General features: G+C 29.7%; 1 protein-coding gene and 1 pseudogene across 1 annotated transcript; both read left to right on the top strand.

Moving 5' to 3' along the window:
• The first annotated feature begins 1,671 nt into the window (after positions 1-1,671).
• LOC112491411 (wax ester synthase/diacylglycerol acyltransferase 4) lies at positions 1,672-7,416 on the top strand. Its single transcript, XM_048472213.2, has 5 exons — positions 1,672-1,961; positions 3,791-4,363; positions 4,744-5,097; positions 6,583-6,720; positions 7,045-7,416. Exons 1-5 carry the CDS (start codon positions 1,764-1,766, stop codon positions 7,186-7,188), a joined length of 1,407 nt encoding a protein of 468 aa, XP_048328170.2. The 5' UTR covers positions 1,672-1,763; the 3' UTR covers positions 7,189-7,416.
• Positions 7,417-9,408: 1,992 nt separating this feature from the next.
• On the top strand, positions 9,409-19,136 carry LOC132799380 (uncharacterized; annotated as a pseudogene).
• The last annotated feature ends 825 nt before the right edge of the window (positions 19,137-19,961 follow it).

Here is a 19,961-nt window from a genome sequence, read left to right as displayed (position 1 = left end):
TATAGGGATGAAGTTTTTTTATATTTGGATTGAGGGATGGGGTCACGTGACATGTAAATGAATGGAGCTATTACTCATCTATTTCTCAAATTGGAAATTGGATTAATCTACAATAAATTTAAAAATTGAAAGTCTAAATCATTATTTATAAAAATTGTGGATTTAAATTGCAAAATTTTGAAAATCAATATAATTAGTCCAAAGATATGTATCATAAAACCTTCTTACATATATGCCTAAGCAACAACCAATAGTCCACAACAATAAAAGCTACTTCGTGGTACTAATGCAAAAATTAACAATCAAAGTTGTTCATCCTTATTCACAATCAATGAACATGTAATGGTTGAAAATAAAAAATGTAGTTAGAAAGTCTTTGGAGGCATTGGTGCGGCAACAGCGAAAGAACTTCCAAACGGTCTATTAAAAGAGACCTTTTTGGTTTTTTTTTTTTTTTTTTTTTTTTTTTTTTTTTTGGAAAAATTCTATTAAAGAGACTTTAGACTTTACGTCAGAAACAAATAAATAAACAAATAAATGAACAAACATATAAAATTATTATTTCTTCTTATCTTGTATGACGGATTAAGCTTCTTTTACAAGCTTAAATTATGGCTCAATAGGAAATAAAATAAATAAATAAATATATTATTTAGGGATAGAAAATATTCTAATTAGTATTCCTAATCTATTTAAATTTTGACAATTCAAATAAATTTGACTATAGAATCCTAATTATTTTGTAAGTTGAGTAGTTTAGATGTATCTTTTTTTTTTTAATCTAAATATTTACGAAATGATAAATATACCCCAATAAATTATTCGGTAGTATGGGTCTATAATTGAGGTGGTAGGACGGTTAAATTAAAAATTGTCAACTTATTAAGATTTAACACATCACCTATATATATATATATACATATAATCAATGTAAAATTGAGAATTTTTAAATAACAAATTAATTTTGCTTAATTATTGCATGTTTAACATATTCAATTTTCTTATAAAGAATTTTCACTCAAAAAAATATTTTTTTTTTTATAAAGAATACTTTTATTTTGATCTAAACATTTTGCTGTCCAAAGAAACCCTAAACATTTAACCCAAAAAAAAAAAAATTATATCAAATTATATTTTTCATGCTGAAGGTTACATGCTTTTTTTTTGGGTATAATACTTAAACTTTTGTTATGATATATAATACCTATATGTCATACATGTATATATATAGATTGTATGAGGAGGTATTATACAATATACATATTTACACTAGTTTCTGTTATGCAAAATAAATTTTCTACTATATGTTCTTCTGTTATATTTTTATTGTTGTTTTAAACATTTTATTTTGACATCTCTCTGCTTTAAAAGGAAATTAAATATGTTAAACATGCTAGAATTAAGCAAATTGATTTGTTAGTAAAAAAACTTACCAATAATAAATTGATGATGCGGATATATAAACAATGTGTTAAATTTTAACAAGTTGGCTATTTTTAATTGATTGGGCTGAATAATTTCTCAACGTCAGCCCATCGTACTTTATAAAGTTGTCTTATCATAAAAGATAGAAAGCCACCGTCATTAATATACTCGAACGCAGCACGTCTTCGCTTTTGTGTATTAAAGGACAGAATCTTAAGTGGGAAGACAGATCTTCCTTAAAGTAATAAATAAGTGACGAGGAAAAATAAACAACGCAAAAGGTGTTGAATAACGTGAGCGAGTTTAACATTACTATTGTGGAAAAAACTCTGAATAGAATGGAGGATTTTCGAGAGGAAAGAATATTGTTAGAGCCAGTGAGTCCAACAGGGGAGTTCTTGAACAACTCAGTGTTATCAGTTTCAATTCTTGCTGTTTTGGAAATTGAGATTCCCATTACTATTGATATTTCGCAAGCTACGTCTTTGGTTTGTGGTGTTTTGCTCCCCATCAACCCACGTTTCTCTTCAATCATGGTGTGCTTTTCCACTCCCTTTTCTTTTCTTCACTTCTTTCATTTTAATAAGATTATTATGCAATTCTTTTTTTTTTTTTTGGCAGATTCATTATTTATTTATTTAGAATTGTATTACTGTTTATATACATAAAAAAAAATTATATATATATATATATATTTGAATCATGAGACTTGACCAATCTATTTAGGGAAAAAAAAAAAAAAGAGTAATACTTGCACTTTGACGTACTCTGAAATCACTTAATTTTGTTTTAAGAGCTTTAAAATTAATTTTACTATATTGATATCTTCATTTTCAAAATTGTTACAAATTAATTCAACTCAGTTAAAATGAACTGAGTTCGTCAAATAGATATAGTGGGCGGTGCATGTGGCTTCCAAATATGATTTTTTTTATTTATTTTTCAGATTTTTCCATTTAAAAATTTCAAAAAATTTAAGATCCCCAAAAAAAATATATATATCTCATGTTCAAAAAAATTCTTCAAGCCCAAAAAACATTTGGTATTTTTATTGAGCTTTAGGAATTCTTTTTTACTGTCTGTTATTTTTTCTGGGCACTTGAAGCTTTTTTAACCACATGGTATTTTTTTAGACCCTTAGATATAATTTTTTTTTTTTTTTACCATATGGCAATTGGGCTCTCAAAATTTTTTTTACCATGTGATATTTTTGGAATATATATATTTTTTTATATCTCGAATTGTTTTTGAATATTTGGCATTTTTTTCTAGCACCCAGAATTTTTTTAACCATCTAATTTTCTTTTTTTCTTTTTTTGTGCTCTTGGAATTCTTTGAACATTTAGTATTATTATCGAGCCCTCAAAAAAAATTTTGAATATCAAGTAGTTTTTATCATGCTCTTGAAATTTTCTTTTGGTATTTTTTTGAGCTTTTAATTTTTTTTTTTTTTGAATATCTGATTTTTTTTGGAGTTTTCAATTTTTTTTATCATTTGGTATTTTTATCATGCTCTCAAAATTTTTGTACCATCTGATTTTTTTTTTTTGCTCTCATATTTTTTTTAATATTTGATTTTTTTTTTTAGCATCTGGTATTCTTTTAGGCACTTAAATCTTTTTTTAACCATCTGATTTTTTTTTTTTATGATCTTGAAATTTGTTTTGAACATTTGGTATTTTTTATTATGCCCTCAAAATTATTTTTTTACCTCTAGTACTTTTTTGAGCTTTTGGAATTTTTTTTAAACATCCGATAGGTTTTTTTGGGGCTATCAAAAATTTTTTTTTTAAATGAGAAAATCTAAAAAGAAATTAAAAAATCAGATTTAAAGGTCACATGTGCCACATATGACCTTATTTGATTCATAAATCATGTTTTCTTTAAAATGCTTGGTTTAATTCATAAATTTGTAAAGTTATATATATATATATATATATTGAATATTCTTAATTATAGTGTTGCCCACAAATCTTAATCGGAGATAATTTTAATTCGTCGACGTAATATCTCCTTCATAGATCTCACCCATACATTTTTTATTTTATATTTTTAGTAATCTCACCTATACATTTGAGTTCTTGTGTGTAATTTTTTTCATTTTTTGACAAAATATTTTAATATTTAATACGATCTTGTTTAATATCACTAATATCTTTAACACGAAATCATCCAATCAAAACACTAAACGAATTATACTTAAATAGTATATTAAATAAGGAAAACATGCATATACTTGCATAAGGTTTGGTTCGTCTTTTAGTTTTTTAGTTTAGTTTAGATTTTTTTTTTCTTCTTCTTCTTCTTCTTATTATTATTTTATGGCCATTTCAAAGAATTAACTAATAAAAATCGTACATATCAGGTTGAGGATTCCAATGGAAACAAAAAATGGCAGAATGTGGAAGTGAAGTTTGAAGATCATTTAAATTTCCCAAATTTTCCCTTCGGACTTTCACCAGAATCATATGATAAATATCTTGATGAATATTTATCGAAGATGGCTACCGCAAAATTTCCACAAAACAAACCTCTATGGGAAATTCATATAGTAAAATATCCAACTAGCAAAGCAGCTGGTAATATCATATTCAAGTTTCACCATGCACTTGGCGATGGCTACTCTTTAATGGGTGCTCTTCTTTCTTCTCTACAAAGAGCTGAAAATCCTTCTCTTCCTCTAACATTTCCTACATGCCAAAGCTCCAAACTTAAAAGAAATAGAAGCATAATTCATCGTCTGCCTCAAATTTTCTCTTCGATATTATATACCATACCAGATTTCGGTTGGAGTCTTATAAAGAGCAACTTTTTAAAAGATGATCAATCACCAATAAGGTCTGGGAATTATGTTGGAGTTGAATTTCAACCAACAATATTAACTACCACGACGTTCTCTCTCGATCAAGTGAAATTAATCAAGAATAAGCTTGTAGCCGTAAGATTATAACTAACTCTATATAATATATACAATAAGGCTCTTATCTATGATCTTGAATTAAATTTAATGTTTATGAATGACCTAACACTAATAGGTGCTTCTAAGTGCTAATAAAGGAGCCTATAAGGGTTTATAAACCATTTCTAGACTTTAAGTTAATGTAGAATTTGGATAGGAGAATTTTTATATATATAAAATTTTGTCAATTTTTTCCCTTAATTAGTATTATGCTTTTTTTAGCAAATAGAACTATTTGAATGCATTCTTGCATGATTGTTTAAAACTTTGTAAATTATCTTATTTAAATCATTAATTTATTTTGTTAATTAATATTGTATTCATGACTGAATTAATTAATTTCTATTTTAACATGACAGACAATAAACGACGTAATTTGTGGAATAATATTCTTTGGCGCTCGACTATACATGCAAGAGATTAACGAAGAATCAACAAACTCGAATTGCACAGCAATTGTGTTGCTGAATACAAGGATGTTTATGGATTATGCTTCTGTTAATGAGATGATGAAACCTGATTCCAAGACGCCATGGGGAAATCGATTTGCTTTTTTGCATATACCAATTCCCAAATTCAGAAATGATCAATTTTCAAATCCATTGGATATTGTTCGGTATGCCCAAAAAGTAATCGGGAGAAAGAGAAAATCTTTATCTGTTTACCTCAACGGCAGGCTATTGGAGATGGTGAAGAAATTTAAAGGCTATGAGGTGGGTAATTTTTCTCATTAATTAATTTTCAACTACATATCTAATTTAATTCTAACCATTAATCACCATTAGAGGATATTTATAATGAGTAAGTTATAGTGAATAACTATGTTAATTTGATATCGTATTCATTATAAGTGTCCCCTAATATAACCATATTTCTCTTTTATAAAAACATAAAAGAACGTATATAGTGTAGCCCCAATTTGATTGGACTATACTTAAAATAATCTGGCTTGCCTATTCAATCAAAAGATCCATATTTTGTTAGTTTAGCATCAACAACATTTAAAAACATGAGATGATCGTGAAAATTTCTTTGAAATTTTTATATTTTCAAAGGATGGATAGGAAATTTTAGCCCCACCTAAAAACAGGTTAAATTTTCAAAATTTTCACAGAAATTAGTAATATTTTCACAAGATTTCTATTGAAATTTCTATATAATATCCACATTAATTTTTTTTTTTCATAATTTTTATGAAAGTTTCAAAAGTTTTCATGAAATTTCTGTGAAAAATTTTCAAAAAGTTTAATAAATATTATTTATGTTTAATTGTTTAACTATCCATTATATTTTTTACAATAATAAATTTGATATTTCTATAAATATTATAAAGTAGATATAAATTACAATATAGGCAAAAATACAAATATATATGTGAAATAAATGATAAATATTATATTATAATAATAAAGTATATAAATATTATAAAAATGTGCATGAAATATATTCATTGCAAATATAGTTAAATGAATTGATGAAATGCTTATAGTATATTATTAAGCAGTAACTCATGAGTATCGTCTCAAACTCAATTATAAAAGAATAATAATTTTGCATACAGTCAACTGATATTATATAATGATTATAAAAAAATATAACCACATTAATATAAAATCTATATAATTGGCATATTTACAATTATATGCACAATTATGAAGGAAGTATAACTTTTAATAATTACTTCTCATATAAAGAAAAGATCAATAATTTTTATCTACTAGAAATTCTATGTGGTATTGAAATAACATTTTATGATATATAATATAATTATAATAATTATTTTATATATTTTAATTAATAAATAATTTTATCAAATACGTATTTTTTATTGCTAATAATATATTTATGATCATTAATACTTACAATACATGATTAACTAAAAGAAATACAAAATTCATCCAATATTTTTGATTAAATAAGTTAATCCAAAAATTTCAATAAAAATCTTTATTTTTTAAAATAAATTTTCATTAATTTTAATTAATTTTATAATTTTTATCGATATTAAATTATTTTTGATATTTTTATAAATATTTTCATATTTTATACTTTTAATATTTGGATCTATATTGATTTTTTGAAAGTTGTGTTAACCCATAATTTTTTTGGTTCCTCTAAGCACAACAAAAGTAACAGGATAATAAAATAATCTTTCTTTTATCTGAATTTAAATAAATATGAAAATTATTTTATTTCAGGCAGCAGCAGAGCTCATGTACAACACGGTGACAAATGCAAGCATGGTTATCTCAAATATGATTGGTCCGGTGGAACAGATGGCTTTGGCTAATCATCCTGTTAAGGGCTTATATTTTTCCCTGGGCGGGACACCCGAGGTACATAAATTGAATCCCAATTTCTTTATTTATTTATTTTTATTTTATGTTTGTGTATACTTGTGTTTCAAGAACTTAAAATACATACTTTACATATGTTTAATTGTAAATTTTTTAATAAAATGATTTTATATTATCCAATAAACTGGCCAATCGCAGTTGGGAATTTTTCTTTTTTTTAGTCATTAACATATTATATCATTTTTGTGTGTTCTATTTTTTTTTTTTTGGGGGAAATTTTTTTTTTGATGTGTGTGTTGCTTTTATATTAAGTTTTTGTTAGTTAGATAGGCTTTTATTTTATATTATTGTGGGATTTTGTAGGACCTGAATATAAGCATTGTGAGTTACATGGGGAAGCTGAGCGTTACCTTTGGAACTAAAGAAGGGCATATAGACCTGCAGAAGTTCAAGTCATGCATTGAACAAGCTTTTGACACCATCTTCAAAGCAGCACAAAACTCTTAATAGAACTAGGATTTTTTTTTTTTTAAATGAATAATAGGACTAGCCTTTGAAAGATAAAACGTAAGGCATAAATTAGTTTCCTTAATATATATTGGATTGCTTCACGATGGACGCTTCACGCCCCATTATACTTGCTAAGACGTATAATTTCAATACATTATTATTATCATTATTTTACATTCTAGTTAGAGTGTGAAACTTCACCTATAAAATAAATGTGCAACTCTATGTACGGATATATATATATATATATTTATATATATACCTATCATTATTATTATTGTTGTTGTTGATATTATTGTTATTATTATTATTATTATTATTATTTGGTGTATCATTCCATTTATATATGGGAAAATTTTATCACGTGAATGTAAGGCTAAGCCAAGGTTTAAAAAAAAAAATTATAGAAATTTTGTTTTTCCAACAAATAGAAAGGAAATTTAGATCTCGAATGAAAATTGATAAAATTTTTATAATATCGAATGAAAATTGATAAAATTTTTATAATATCTATGAAATTTTTTTATAATTTTTCATAATTTTCATAGAAATTTTTATTAAAATATCTATATTAATTATTTCATAATTTGATTAAAAATTTATAATTTTCATATAAATTTTGAAGTAGAAATTTTGAAAATATCAATTAAATTAATTTTTTATTAAAAATTTTATAAACATTATTGATGCTTAGTAAAACTTTTTACTCAACTAAATTTATGATAGCTTTTTTTTTTGGGACATTTTAATTGCCTTACAAAAATTAAGCAAATAAAATATAAAATTTATCAAACAAGTCTACTTATCCCATTCGTAGGAAAAAATTAGTGTTACAAGTCACAAATCTACCTACTTATTATTATTTTTTTTTACAATAATAATTTTAATATTTGTATAAATATTATAAAGTAGACAAAAATTAGAGAATAAATAAAAATTGTGTAAACTAAATTTATAATTGTGTATATAATCATTTGATATCTAATAATGATTATCATAAAGTATGGTCATATTTAATACAAGATCCATATGGTTGGCATATTAACAATTGCATACAAAATTATTAAAGAAAATCTTTTAATAATTACTTCACATATATTATATTTTAAAATAAAAAAAAAGAGACTAATCATTTTTAACCATTAAAAGGTCTATATTGTATTGAGATGACATTTATAAAATATAATGTAAATGTAATAATTATTTTATATATATCTTAATTAATAAATAATTTTATTAAATATATATATATATATATATTTTTTTTTTTGCGTATTTCTTATTAGCAATTATATATTTATAATTATTAATGCTTATTATAAATTAATTGGTTTTAGAAAAATATAATATCCATTCAATATTTTTGTAATTTTTATAGTCAATTTGATAATTAATTGATTGAATAGACTAATTCTAAAATTTAAATAAAATTTTTTATTTTTAAAAATAAATTTTCATCAATTTCTATTATATATATGAGTTTTTATTGATATTTAATCATTTTTAATATTTTTGTAGATATTTTTATATTTTGAATTGTTAATTTTTCCCTCAATATTGATTTTTTAAACTTTGAATCAAATGAACTATGTCTTTTATAATATTTTATTTATTTTAGAAGATCGGATATAAAATATTTACATTTTGAATTTATAAAGTAATCAATATATATATAAACTTTATTGGTATAGATCATTGTTAGTAACTGTTCTACATTTGCTACAAAATTGAAAATTAAGAGTTTTAATTGGAAAATTTTAAAATATAAAGCCTCCATTGCAAAAAAAAAAAAAAAAAAAAAAAAGGTGCAAACGAGATGGTAGAGGTAATAAATGTATTTAAACATTTAATTTTATTTTTGCTATATATATGATATTAACATGGCTTGGGGGGGAAAAAATGTCTTCCAAATAGAAAGGCCTCTTTCTCTCTTCTGCCACATTTGTACCGTCCATGCGATGGGTTTTTTTCTTCTTCTGCACCATCCAATAATATTGCTTAGTATTTGGGGCTATGATATTAACCATTAAGGAGATGAATTGAAACAAAAAATATAATATGAGGGGTTATAGTCAAATCTTTCCAAGTAGAGATGTTTTCTGCTTAAAAGAAAACAAAAGCAAAAGGGTTGAAATGAAATTTAACTTTAAGAAATTAAAAATTAAAAAAAAAAATCCAAAAAATTTATAGCTGCATAAGAAAAGAGATATGAGAATTGTTTCGGCGACATTGTCTTATTATTCATTTAAATGGTGGAGCAGAAGAGCAAAATAAAGAAGTTAGTGCGAAATGATATTAGTGCATATACATCCTCTTTACCCTTCCAAACTTAGAAGCGAATTCTGTAAACCCCAAAATTCCTTTCTATCTTCGACTACACTTTTCTGTTCCTCTGGCTTCAGTTTCAAGCTGAGCTCTATTGCTTCTTTCCGGTGCTTTTGCAGCAAAAATCAAAACACCCGCGAAGCCTCTTCTCAGGTAGAATCGGTTTTCCCTGTAAAAATAAATAATAATAAATTAAAAAAATAAAAATTCATTGCAACTCAGTTCCATTTATTGTGTAATAATTTGGTCAAAACTGTTGTTATTCGATGAACTCGTTATTACTCCTATATACTAATCTAATAAAAAGGAAAACCCATTCTGGGGATTTATGAAATTTGGTGTATTGTAGATTGTTTTTGCAAAGCGGTTCTCTGGTTTTGATGCATAAAATAAAAAAATAAAAAATATATATAAAAAAAGGGAAATCGGCAATAGAAAAGTGTTTTTGCGGTTTTGATTTTGGAAATGGGTTTTCCATAAATAATAATCCAACACTCTGTCCTTTCTCATTCACGAGGTGTTTCTGCCAAAGAAAATTTGGAAAAACTGTATTATCTTAACTTGTGTTTATTTTATAATTATTTCCTTTATATTGTTGCATATATGAATGTGGGCAAGCTAATATCTCTGACAATAAAAGCAAGGGCTGATTCCAAGCAAGTTGTCCTTTCAAAAAATATGTTCTTGGCTGTTAAATTGGTATATCCAACAATAATATTGTATAAATCATAATCTTAACCACTCAAAACTTTTCATTTCATTGCTTATGCACGGTTATAACTTATATGTACCTACTAAAGGGGCTGAGATCATATTTGTAATTTGTTTATCCAATACCCTGGTATAGGGAACACTCTCCATTAAAGAATATAAGAGTGAAAATTTTATGTTAACTACTCAATGTACTTTGATTACCTTTTTTCTTTGTTGTGTTGATCTGAATATTGAATTTGATTCTTTGTGATTCTGAATTATAGAGCTTCTCGGCTCTGGCAGCTGATTCTCCATGGGACAGGGGAGTGTATGGAGCACTATGGCCTTTTATATGTTCAGTTTGCACATTCCTTTGAGTTTTGGAGGCATGTCTGTGGTTTCTCAAATATTGCAAGAGCCTAATCTTGATCCACAAACTGAGGTCGGCATATTTCTTGACTTTTATGATAATTCTGATTACAACTGCATTCATTTACAGTCTTTGATGTCGGATAAATGTTAGACATGATAAGAGAATGATAAAAGGCTTAGTGGAGTACTTTATTTCCCCCTTACATCTCCACATAAAATTTGCTTACTATGGAATGTTAGACATGGTAAGAGAATGATAAAAGGCTTAGTGGAGTAATTTCTTTCCCCCTTACATCTCCACATAAAATTTGCTTACTATGGAATGTTAGACATGGTAAGAGAATGATGAAAACGCACATAAAATTTGCTTAATATGGCAATATCCTCACTCCATGATCATCCATGTAACCAGGTATGGATTGACAGGTAAATTTTCAGTTTCTATGGTTTGATCTGGGATGGCATCTGCTTGTGTCCCTTCCAATCTTCACTTTTGGAATGAATCTGCTTCTCAAGGTTTCTTAAGGCATCAGTTGTATAATCAGCTATGCAGCTTTTATGACAGTTAAGGCTTTCAATGGTGTATGTTAATCATTCTGTCTCAAACTTTTCAAACTTTACTTTACCTTCTTTTTTTTGGTTCCCTCTCTCTCTCTCTCTCTCTCTCTCTCTTAGTGCAGGCAATATCACTGCTTGTAGCACAAATTCTTGAGCTCATTGGAACTTTGGTTCTACTTAAATTCCCTGTCAAGCCACAATATAATTTCATGAATTTCTTCAAAGCCACAGGGTTGTCAAAAGATAGGAACTGGCTGTTGGCATCAGCTATTGGATTTGGGTTTCTTTTCTCATTGGTTTCTATTACATCTTTCCTTGCAGACAAAGCCGTTGAACCCAAGGTTGGCATGACAAACTTATCTCCTTCTGAATTTGTTGTATAAACACTAACTTACTAAAATGGGTACCAAAATTTTTGGATCTATTACTTCTTCTTCTTATGGCCATATTTTTACGATCATTATTTGGAGATATGAAAGCCAAATGTAGTAGCATTCTTATTTTCAGTCTCAAGAACTGATTAGGTAAATGTTGAAAACAAGTGACGAGATCATGTCATTTCTTTTGCCCAGTCCACATGTTTCTTTTGTATTGTTGGATAAAATGTAGTAGGCATACTAATTTAATTGGAACAGAACATGGAAAGTGCTTTTGACAACATTACGATCTCATTTGATTATGTTGACCTTTGAATTGTGGAAGACACACTAGTACTTACAGATGGGTTTCCAGTTATAGAAGGGAGATCATATCCTTTCGATAGAGCTTAATCAAATGTTTCTGCTATTGGTATATTTTCTTTAACAATTTTTCTGTTATTTTAGCATCATTTGAAATCAGCATCATGCTTAGGATCTAGTTTAATTTAGTCTAGCTTAAGGACAGGTTTGAATTGTTGCAAACATAATATGTGAATATATGTAAATACATGTGGACAATTTAATACAAAATAAATAAAATTAAATACAAAATAATTAAAACATTATAGAACCTGTAGGTCCTTGAAATTGATCTGCTTTCTAGAAAGGTTGACCGATGCCTGTGTGATACCACAGTATCCTTAAGACGTTTTACGCCCACCGGTGCAGGAGTTTTATAGCGAACGTCTCCTAAGATACAACGGATGCAAAAGCTTTCAAATTCAGCACCTCTGAAGCTTTTCTCTTCGAACTATCTGAGTACCTTCCCTTTACCACTGTTTTTTTTTTTTTTTTTCTCTCGTTCAACTCCAAAAAAAAAAAAAAAAAAAAAAAACCCTTTTTTTTTTCTTCTGTAAAAAACTGTAGAAACGTTATCAAAGAACATGTAAGTAACCAACTCTAAATAACAAATTGTTGTAAAGCCTTCAAACTTTCAACTTCCCACGTTCAAAAATCTTTTTATTTTATTCATAAATAATGTTTTTCCAAAACAGAAACAAACAAAAGCTCAAAACATTTTGAGGCCCAAATCATTCACATATACATGGGCCCAAACTCTAACAATCCCCTCCATGAATGATTTGACTTCTAAAACAACCATGACTCTGGTGGTAAAGCTCTTTGAACCTTCCCTTGTGAGACTACATTTTCTTTACTGACTTATGGTAGAAGTGATATCTTTGAACCATTTCGTCTTTTGTGTAAATAACAACATAACCCACACATGATTCCTTCCTGGTACACTTCAGTTATCACTGTTGTGTTCATTTTGGCCCTGAATACCTCCCTGGTTCTACGAGAGTTTCTAAAGAATTATGCCCTAAACAATTCTCCTTTGAAGCGGCCACTCTTCTCTCTCACATAGATGATTCCTATTTCTTATGTAATCAGCAAACCTATGCATAGATTACTAAACACACACTTATAGGAATCATTAAAAGCATACTTTTATGCTTATTCTCTTTCTATCACTGTTTCATCATAGGAATGGGCAGAGGATTAACCCCCCACAGTGATCCATACTAGTCTTTACAATTGACTTGTCCCATTGAACCTAGATCTTGGGATCTCCAGTCAACTAGGTTGGATTTCTATCGTATTGACTTTATTCACGGGCTTCAATCCCATTCCCCTTGATGACTTCTCAACTAGTTCTCTATTTGGTCATTTGGTTAGCGGATCCGCAATGTTATATTTTGACTTCACATAGTCTACTGAGATAACTTCAGTTGAGATTAATTGTCTAATGGAATTGTGTCTACGATGAATGTGTCTAGACTTTCCATTATATATAATATTATTTGCCCTGCCAATCGTAGATTGATTATCACAATGTAAACTTATTGCTGGCACAGGTTTAGGCCATCTCAAAATGTCCTCTAAAAATTGGCGTAGCCATTTTGCCTCTTCACCGCATTTATCCAAAGCAATAAACTCGGATTCCATAGTGGATTGAGCTATCACAATTTGTTTTGAGAACTTCCATGTCACAGCTGCACCTGCTAATGTGAACACATAGCCACTAGTGGATTTTGAATCCTTTATATCTGATATCCAATTTGCATTACTGTATCCTTCTAATACAGCAGGATATCTTGTATAGTGCATTCCGTATTCACGAGTGTATTGTAGATATCTTAATACTCTAACGATCCCTTTCCAATGATCTTCATTTGGATTACTCGTGTATCTACTTAGTCTTCTTATTGCGTAGGCTAAGTCTGGTATGGTACAACTCATCAAGTACATCAGACTTCCAATCACCCTAGCATATTCCACTTGAGATACATCTTCTCCTTTATTTTTGGATAAGTGTAAACTCATATCTATGGGTGTTCTGGCTATACTAGTATCATCATTACTAAACTTAGCCAGTATTTTATCTATATAATGAGTTTGACTAAGAATGATTCCATTCGAAGTTCTCATAATTTTCATACCTAAAATCACATCTACAAGCACCATATCTTTCATGTCAAATTTAGAATTTAACATGACTTTTGTAGTTCGGACCATACTATCGTCACTACCTCCTATGAGTATGTCATCTACATACAAACATAGAATAACATATCCATTCTCTGTATCTTTTACATAGATACACTTGTCACATTCATTTATTTTCAACCCATCTTTTAGCATGGCATTATCAAATTTTTGATGCCATTGCTTTGAAGCTTGTTTAAGTCCGTATAAGGACTTTACCAATCTACAGACTTTCTTTTCTTGTCCTGGAGCACTGAAATCCTCAGGTTGCTCCATGTAGATCTCTTCCTCTAGATCTTCATTAAGAAAAGCTGTTTTCACATCCATTTGATGTACTGTAAGATCCTGCAATGCTGCGATTGCTAGTACCATCCTGATGGAATTTATCCTCGTTACTGGAGAATAAGTGTCAAAATAATCAAGGCCTTCTTTTTGCTTGTATCCCTTAATTACAAGCCTTGCCTTGTATTTATCTATTGTTCCATCTGCTTTCATCTTCCTTTTAAAAATCCATTTGTAACCCAAAGGTTTACAACCTGGAGGAAGATCTACCAACTCCCAAGTGTGATTCTGCAGGATGGAATCAATTTCACTTTTAACCGCTTCTTTCCATAAATTCCCTTCAGGAGAATTTATGGCCTCTTGGAAGCTTTGAGGTTCACTTTCTAGCATATAAGTAAGAAAATCCGGACCGTAGGAATTTTCAGTTCTTACTTTCTTGCTACGTCTAAACTCAACTTCAGTTTCTTGTTCTTGATCACTATCATGATTATCATCATAAATAGTATCATAAGTTCGTTTAGACGTACTCAGTCCTTCTTCCATTTTATATGGAAAAATGTGTTCGAAAAATGATGCATTTCTCGATTCCATTATTGTGTTCTTGTGTATATCAGAAATTTCTGATCTATACACGAGAAACCGATATGCACTACTATTCTGTGCATATACTATGAAGATGCAATCAACAGTTTTGGGACCTATCTTCACCTTCTTAGGTGTCGTAACTACTACTTTAGCTAGATACCCCCACACTCGTAAATATTTATACGAGGGTTGTCTTTCCTTCCATATCTCATAAGGGGTCTTTACCTTATCTTTCCGGGGCACCTTATTTAAAAGGTCATTTGTCGACAAAATGCCTTCCCCCCACAAGTTCTGAGGTACTCCAGAACTTATCAACATTGCATTCATCATTTCTTTCAAGGTTCTTTTTTTTCGTTCAGCCACACCATTTGATTGTGGCGAATATGGCGGAGTAACTTCATGTATTATGCCATGTTGAGCACAATATTCTCCGAAAGGAGTTATATACTCTCCACCACGATCACTTCTGATCACTTTCATTTTCCTGTTGAGTTGATTCTCAACTTCTGTTTTATATAGAATAAATTTCCTTATAGCCTCATCCTTGCTTTTAAGCAAGTATACATAGCAATATTTTGTGATATCATCAATAAAGGTGATAAAACACTTATTGCCACCTCTAGTCGGTGCAAATTTTAAATCACATATATCACTATGTATTAAATCCAAAGGTTTGTTGTTTCTATCAATTGTTTGATATGATGACCTCGTTAATTTTGCTTCCACACAAGTTTCACAGTTATGATTGGAATCAATTTCAAATGTGGGAATATGATTTAAGTTAATTAATCTTTGCAGAGAATTAAAATTAACATGTACTAGTCTACCATGCCACAAAATAGAAGACTCAAGCAAGTAAACAGAAGAACTACTAGCTTTATTCATTTCTTTAGGCTTTACAGTCATTACATTTAGTTTAAATAAACCATTAACTACATAGCCCTTTTCTACAAACATCCCAAATTTGGACAAAATAACCTTATCTGACTCAAACACTAAACGAAAACCATGTTTGCTCAGCAGCGATCCAGATACCAGATTATTTCGAATGTTTGGAACATATAGTACATTATTCAGAATCAGCTCTTTCCCCGAGGTCATCTTTAGGATTACTTTGCCCTCACCTTGGATTTCTGAGGTAGCGAAGTTACCCATAAACAGCTTCTTCCCATTCTTCTTTGGTTCGAAGAAAGTGAACATACTCCTATCCGAACACACGTGGCAGGTCGCACCAGTATCTATCCACCACTTTCTAGGATTAGATCCCACCAAGTTCACCTCAGATATCACAGCACTTAGGTCAATATCGTCAACCTCTTTAGTGATGTCCTCCATCACCTGTGCCTGGTTCCTCTTTCTCTTTGGTAGCCTATATTCAGTAGCTCTGTGACCCATCTTGTCACAATTGAAGCACCTGCCTTGAAATTTGACCTTCTTGGAGATTTTTTCTTTTGGCCCCAGCTTAGAAGCTTTTCCAATTTGCTTCTTATTCTTGGAGCCTTGACCATGCTTCACAACATTAGCCTTCAACACGGCCTTCGAAGCTCTCTTATCAGACTTTTTGTTGTCATCTTCTATGCGAAGCTTGCTAATAAAAGCCTCCATATCCATCTCCTTTCTCTTGTGCTTTAGATAATTCCTGAAGTCACTCCAACTCGAAGGTAGCTTCTCAATCATACAAGCCACTTGTAATGCTTCATTCATTATCATCCTTTCAGCAAGCATTTTCTGAATCAACACTTGCAACTCATATACTTGATTCATTATTGGCTTCGCATCCACCATCATGTAATGCAAGAATCGGCCTGTAATAAACTTTCTTGAACCCGCATTCTCGGTCTTGTACTTCCGGTCCAATGTTTCCCACAGCTCCTTAGCTGATTTCGTGCCACAATATACACCATACAGGGCATCAAATAGGCCATTCAGGACATAATTCCGACATAAATAATTAGAATTATTCCATGCATCCACTGCCATGAGAGTCTCCTTATCACTCTCTTCATTACTGGGTGGCGCATCTTCAGTCAAGTACCGCGCAAGTTCCAGGGTGGTCAAGTAAAATAGCATCTTCTACTGCCACCTTTTGAAGTTTGCTTCATTAAACTTCTCAGGTTTTTCTACATGACTAGCAAAAGAAGGCATCTGAATTCCATAAGTCTGAGTGGGCACAGTCTTGTTGTCTCCACTTGCCATTTCTATAACATCACACAATAGAAATCAATTAGTTGTTATTTTCTATATTAACAAACTAATTATAAGCAATTTCCATAAGAAAAACACACAAAAAAGTGATTTTTAGGGTTTCTGAATACACCATAAAAATTACTGTATACACCTAAAAATACTATTCACAATCACTATTCATCAGTACTGTTCATGCCACGTGTCACTATGCTGACGTGGCAATACCACGTGGCAGCTAGGGCTGACAACTGTCACGTCATCACACGGCTGACGTGGATATGCCACGTGGCGATCCTGTTGGTACTATTTTCGACACGTGTCACTACTAAAGATAGACACGTGTCACCTGTAGCAGGTCGACACGTGGACTGATCGGAGCGTGACATGTGGCCATCTGAGAAGGAGACATGTGTCACCTGTATCAGGTCAACACGTGTTCCACCCGTTGGTCGACATGTGGCTCATTGCTTTGTTGACACGTGGCCTCACCTCGATGCGCCATTTGTCTGCACCTCATTTCGACATGTGGGGCTCTCTCCTTGAGATAAATTTTTTTTACCCATAAATTTTTTTTTTCCTATTTTTTTTACCCATAAATTTTTTTTTCCTTTTTTTTTCTCTTGTTTCAACGGTGAAACACGCATGGAAATATATAATCAATATATATACACATAAAAATGCAATATATACATGGCAATCAATAATATAATAAACAACTTAAATTTCCACATTATATTTACATATATAAAATTTGTAAATCGTCTTAAGATTGTTCCAAACATAATATGTGAATGTATACATGTGGACAATTTAATACAAAATAAATAAAAGTAAATACAAAGTAATTAAAACATTATAGAACCTATAGGTCCTTGAAATTGATCTGCTTTATAAAAAGATTAACCGAGGCCTGTGTGATACCACAGTGTTCTTAAGACGTTTTATGCCCACCGGTGCAGGAGTTTTGTAGTGAACGTCTTTCAGGATACAACGGCTGCAAAAGTTTTCAGATTCAGCACCTCTGAAGCTTTTCTCTTCGAACTATCTGAGTACCTTCTCAACTCCTAGAAAAAAAAAAAAAAACTTTTTTTTTTCTTCTGTAAAAAACTGTAGAAACGTTATCAAAGAACGTGTAAGTAACCAATTCTAAACAACAAAGAGTTGTAAAGCCTTCAAACTCTCAACTTCACACGTTCAAATTTTTTTTCTTTTTTTCAAAAATAATGTTTTTCCAAAACAGAAATAAACAAAAGTCCAAAATCTTTTGAGGCCCAAATCATTCACATATACATGGATCCAAACTCTAATATGAATTGCTAGAATAACATTGACTGGTTGTAATTAACATAAACTGGTTTCAGGTTAATAGGACTCTTAGAAAGAGGACAAAAAGGGCATAGATTACTTGATTAGAAAATTATGCCGAGCTAGTCTTACGTTAGCTTGGGAACAAATTTTAATATTTCATTTGTCAGTAATTTTCCACCTATACAGGGGATTTCATCCTTTGGTGTAAGCCATTTTACCTAATTTTTTCAAAAATCTGCGTCGGAGCATTATACATCTGATCCCCATAAGGTTTTGATAATGATCATGGTGAATTTTTGGCTTATTCTCTAGCTGCTCTAGATTTTCCTATAGAGTTACTTATTCTTTGTATTTTTATTAGTTTTCTTGATTGCATATGACTCATGTTACTCTAAGACATGTCAATTAGCGGGGTCACAAAAAAGGATGTGGTTTCAAAGTTGTGTAAATACTGTTACACTAGTCTATCATCTTAGCTATCCTACACTGAATTGATTAATGCTAACAGGCTGTCAACAACCCTGTAGTCAAGGAAATACTTGTCAGCGGCAACATCTCAATAGCACTTTTGTTCTTGTATGTTGCTTTATCACTCCCGTACTGGAAGAAATCGTATATAGAGGATTTTTATTGGCATCGATTTCTACCACATTGAAATGGCCGCATGCAATTCTCGCGAGCTCCACTGTATTTGCTGCAGCTCATTTATCTAATTTTGCTTTTAAATAATAAAATAATATTTTATTCAATAAAATTTAGAAAGATTTTTATTTATTTTTAGATTTTTTAAAAGTTAAACTAAAAAAATAAATTAATACATATTTAATAATAAATTAAATAATTTTAATATTATAAAATTTATATGATTATAAAAATATTCCTATTTAATAGATCTAATAAGTTTATAAGTTTATCATATATTATCGTATTTTATCCGTTAAAATTTATTAATTTATTAAATGTTATTGGATGACATTGATACAGATTTAATATGATATTGTTAATTCAAATCCATCAATTATCATTTGGGCTTACTGCTACATCTAATTTATTAGAATCGGTTCAAATAAAATCCAAACCCAAAATAGTCCGATTGTAAAGGCCGAATACATATAAAGTCAACGCTTATTTCAGCCCAAAAAAAAAAAAAGTCAACAGTTCATTGGTGGACGAAAAATCATGCTTTCAATGTGGGTGAAATGGAAACCTTGATGTTGTTCGGCCGATCAGCTGATGGACTAGTCATACACCCAGAAAACTTCAGTCCCAATGATATTTTAGGCCACTACTAAATTTTTAATTCAGAATTAATGAAAGAAAAAAAAAAAAAAAACGAAGGGAAAAGTTCCAAAATTTGAAATTACTACTTTGTTGCCACTTTTAATAACCTAAAGCATTCCCTTTTACATTTATTATTTCTTTCAAAAGTTAAAAAATATATTTTATTTGGCACGTTAAGTTTCATTTGGCTCCGAGTCCAATATTTTCAAATCAATTATTAATTAATAAAATTATTTAATTTATTGTTAAATATATATTTTTTAATGACAATAT

This window comes from Ziziphus jujuba, chromosome 4 (genome assembly GCF_031755915.1).
Source record: "Ziziphus jujuba cultivar Dongzao chromosome 4, ASM3175591v1".
Taxonomy (NCBI): domain Eukaryota; kingdom Viridiplantae; phylum Streptophyta; class Magnoliopsida; order Rosales; family Rhamnaceae; genus Ziziphus; species Ziziphus jujuba.
The sequence above is the reverse complement of the archived record's forward strand: the minus strand, read 5'-3'. Positions and strand labels throughout refer to the sequence as shown.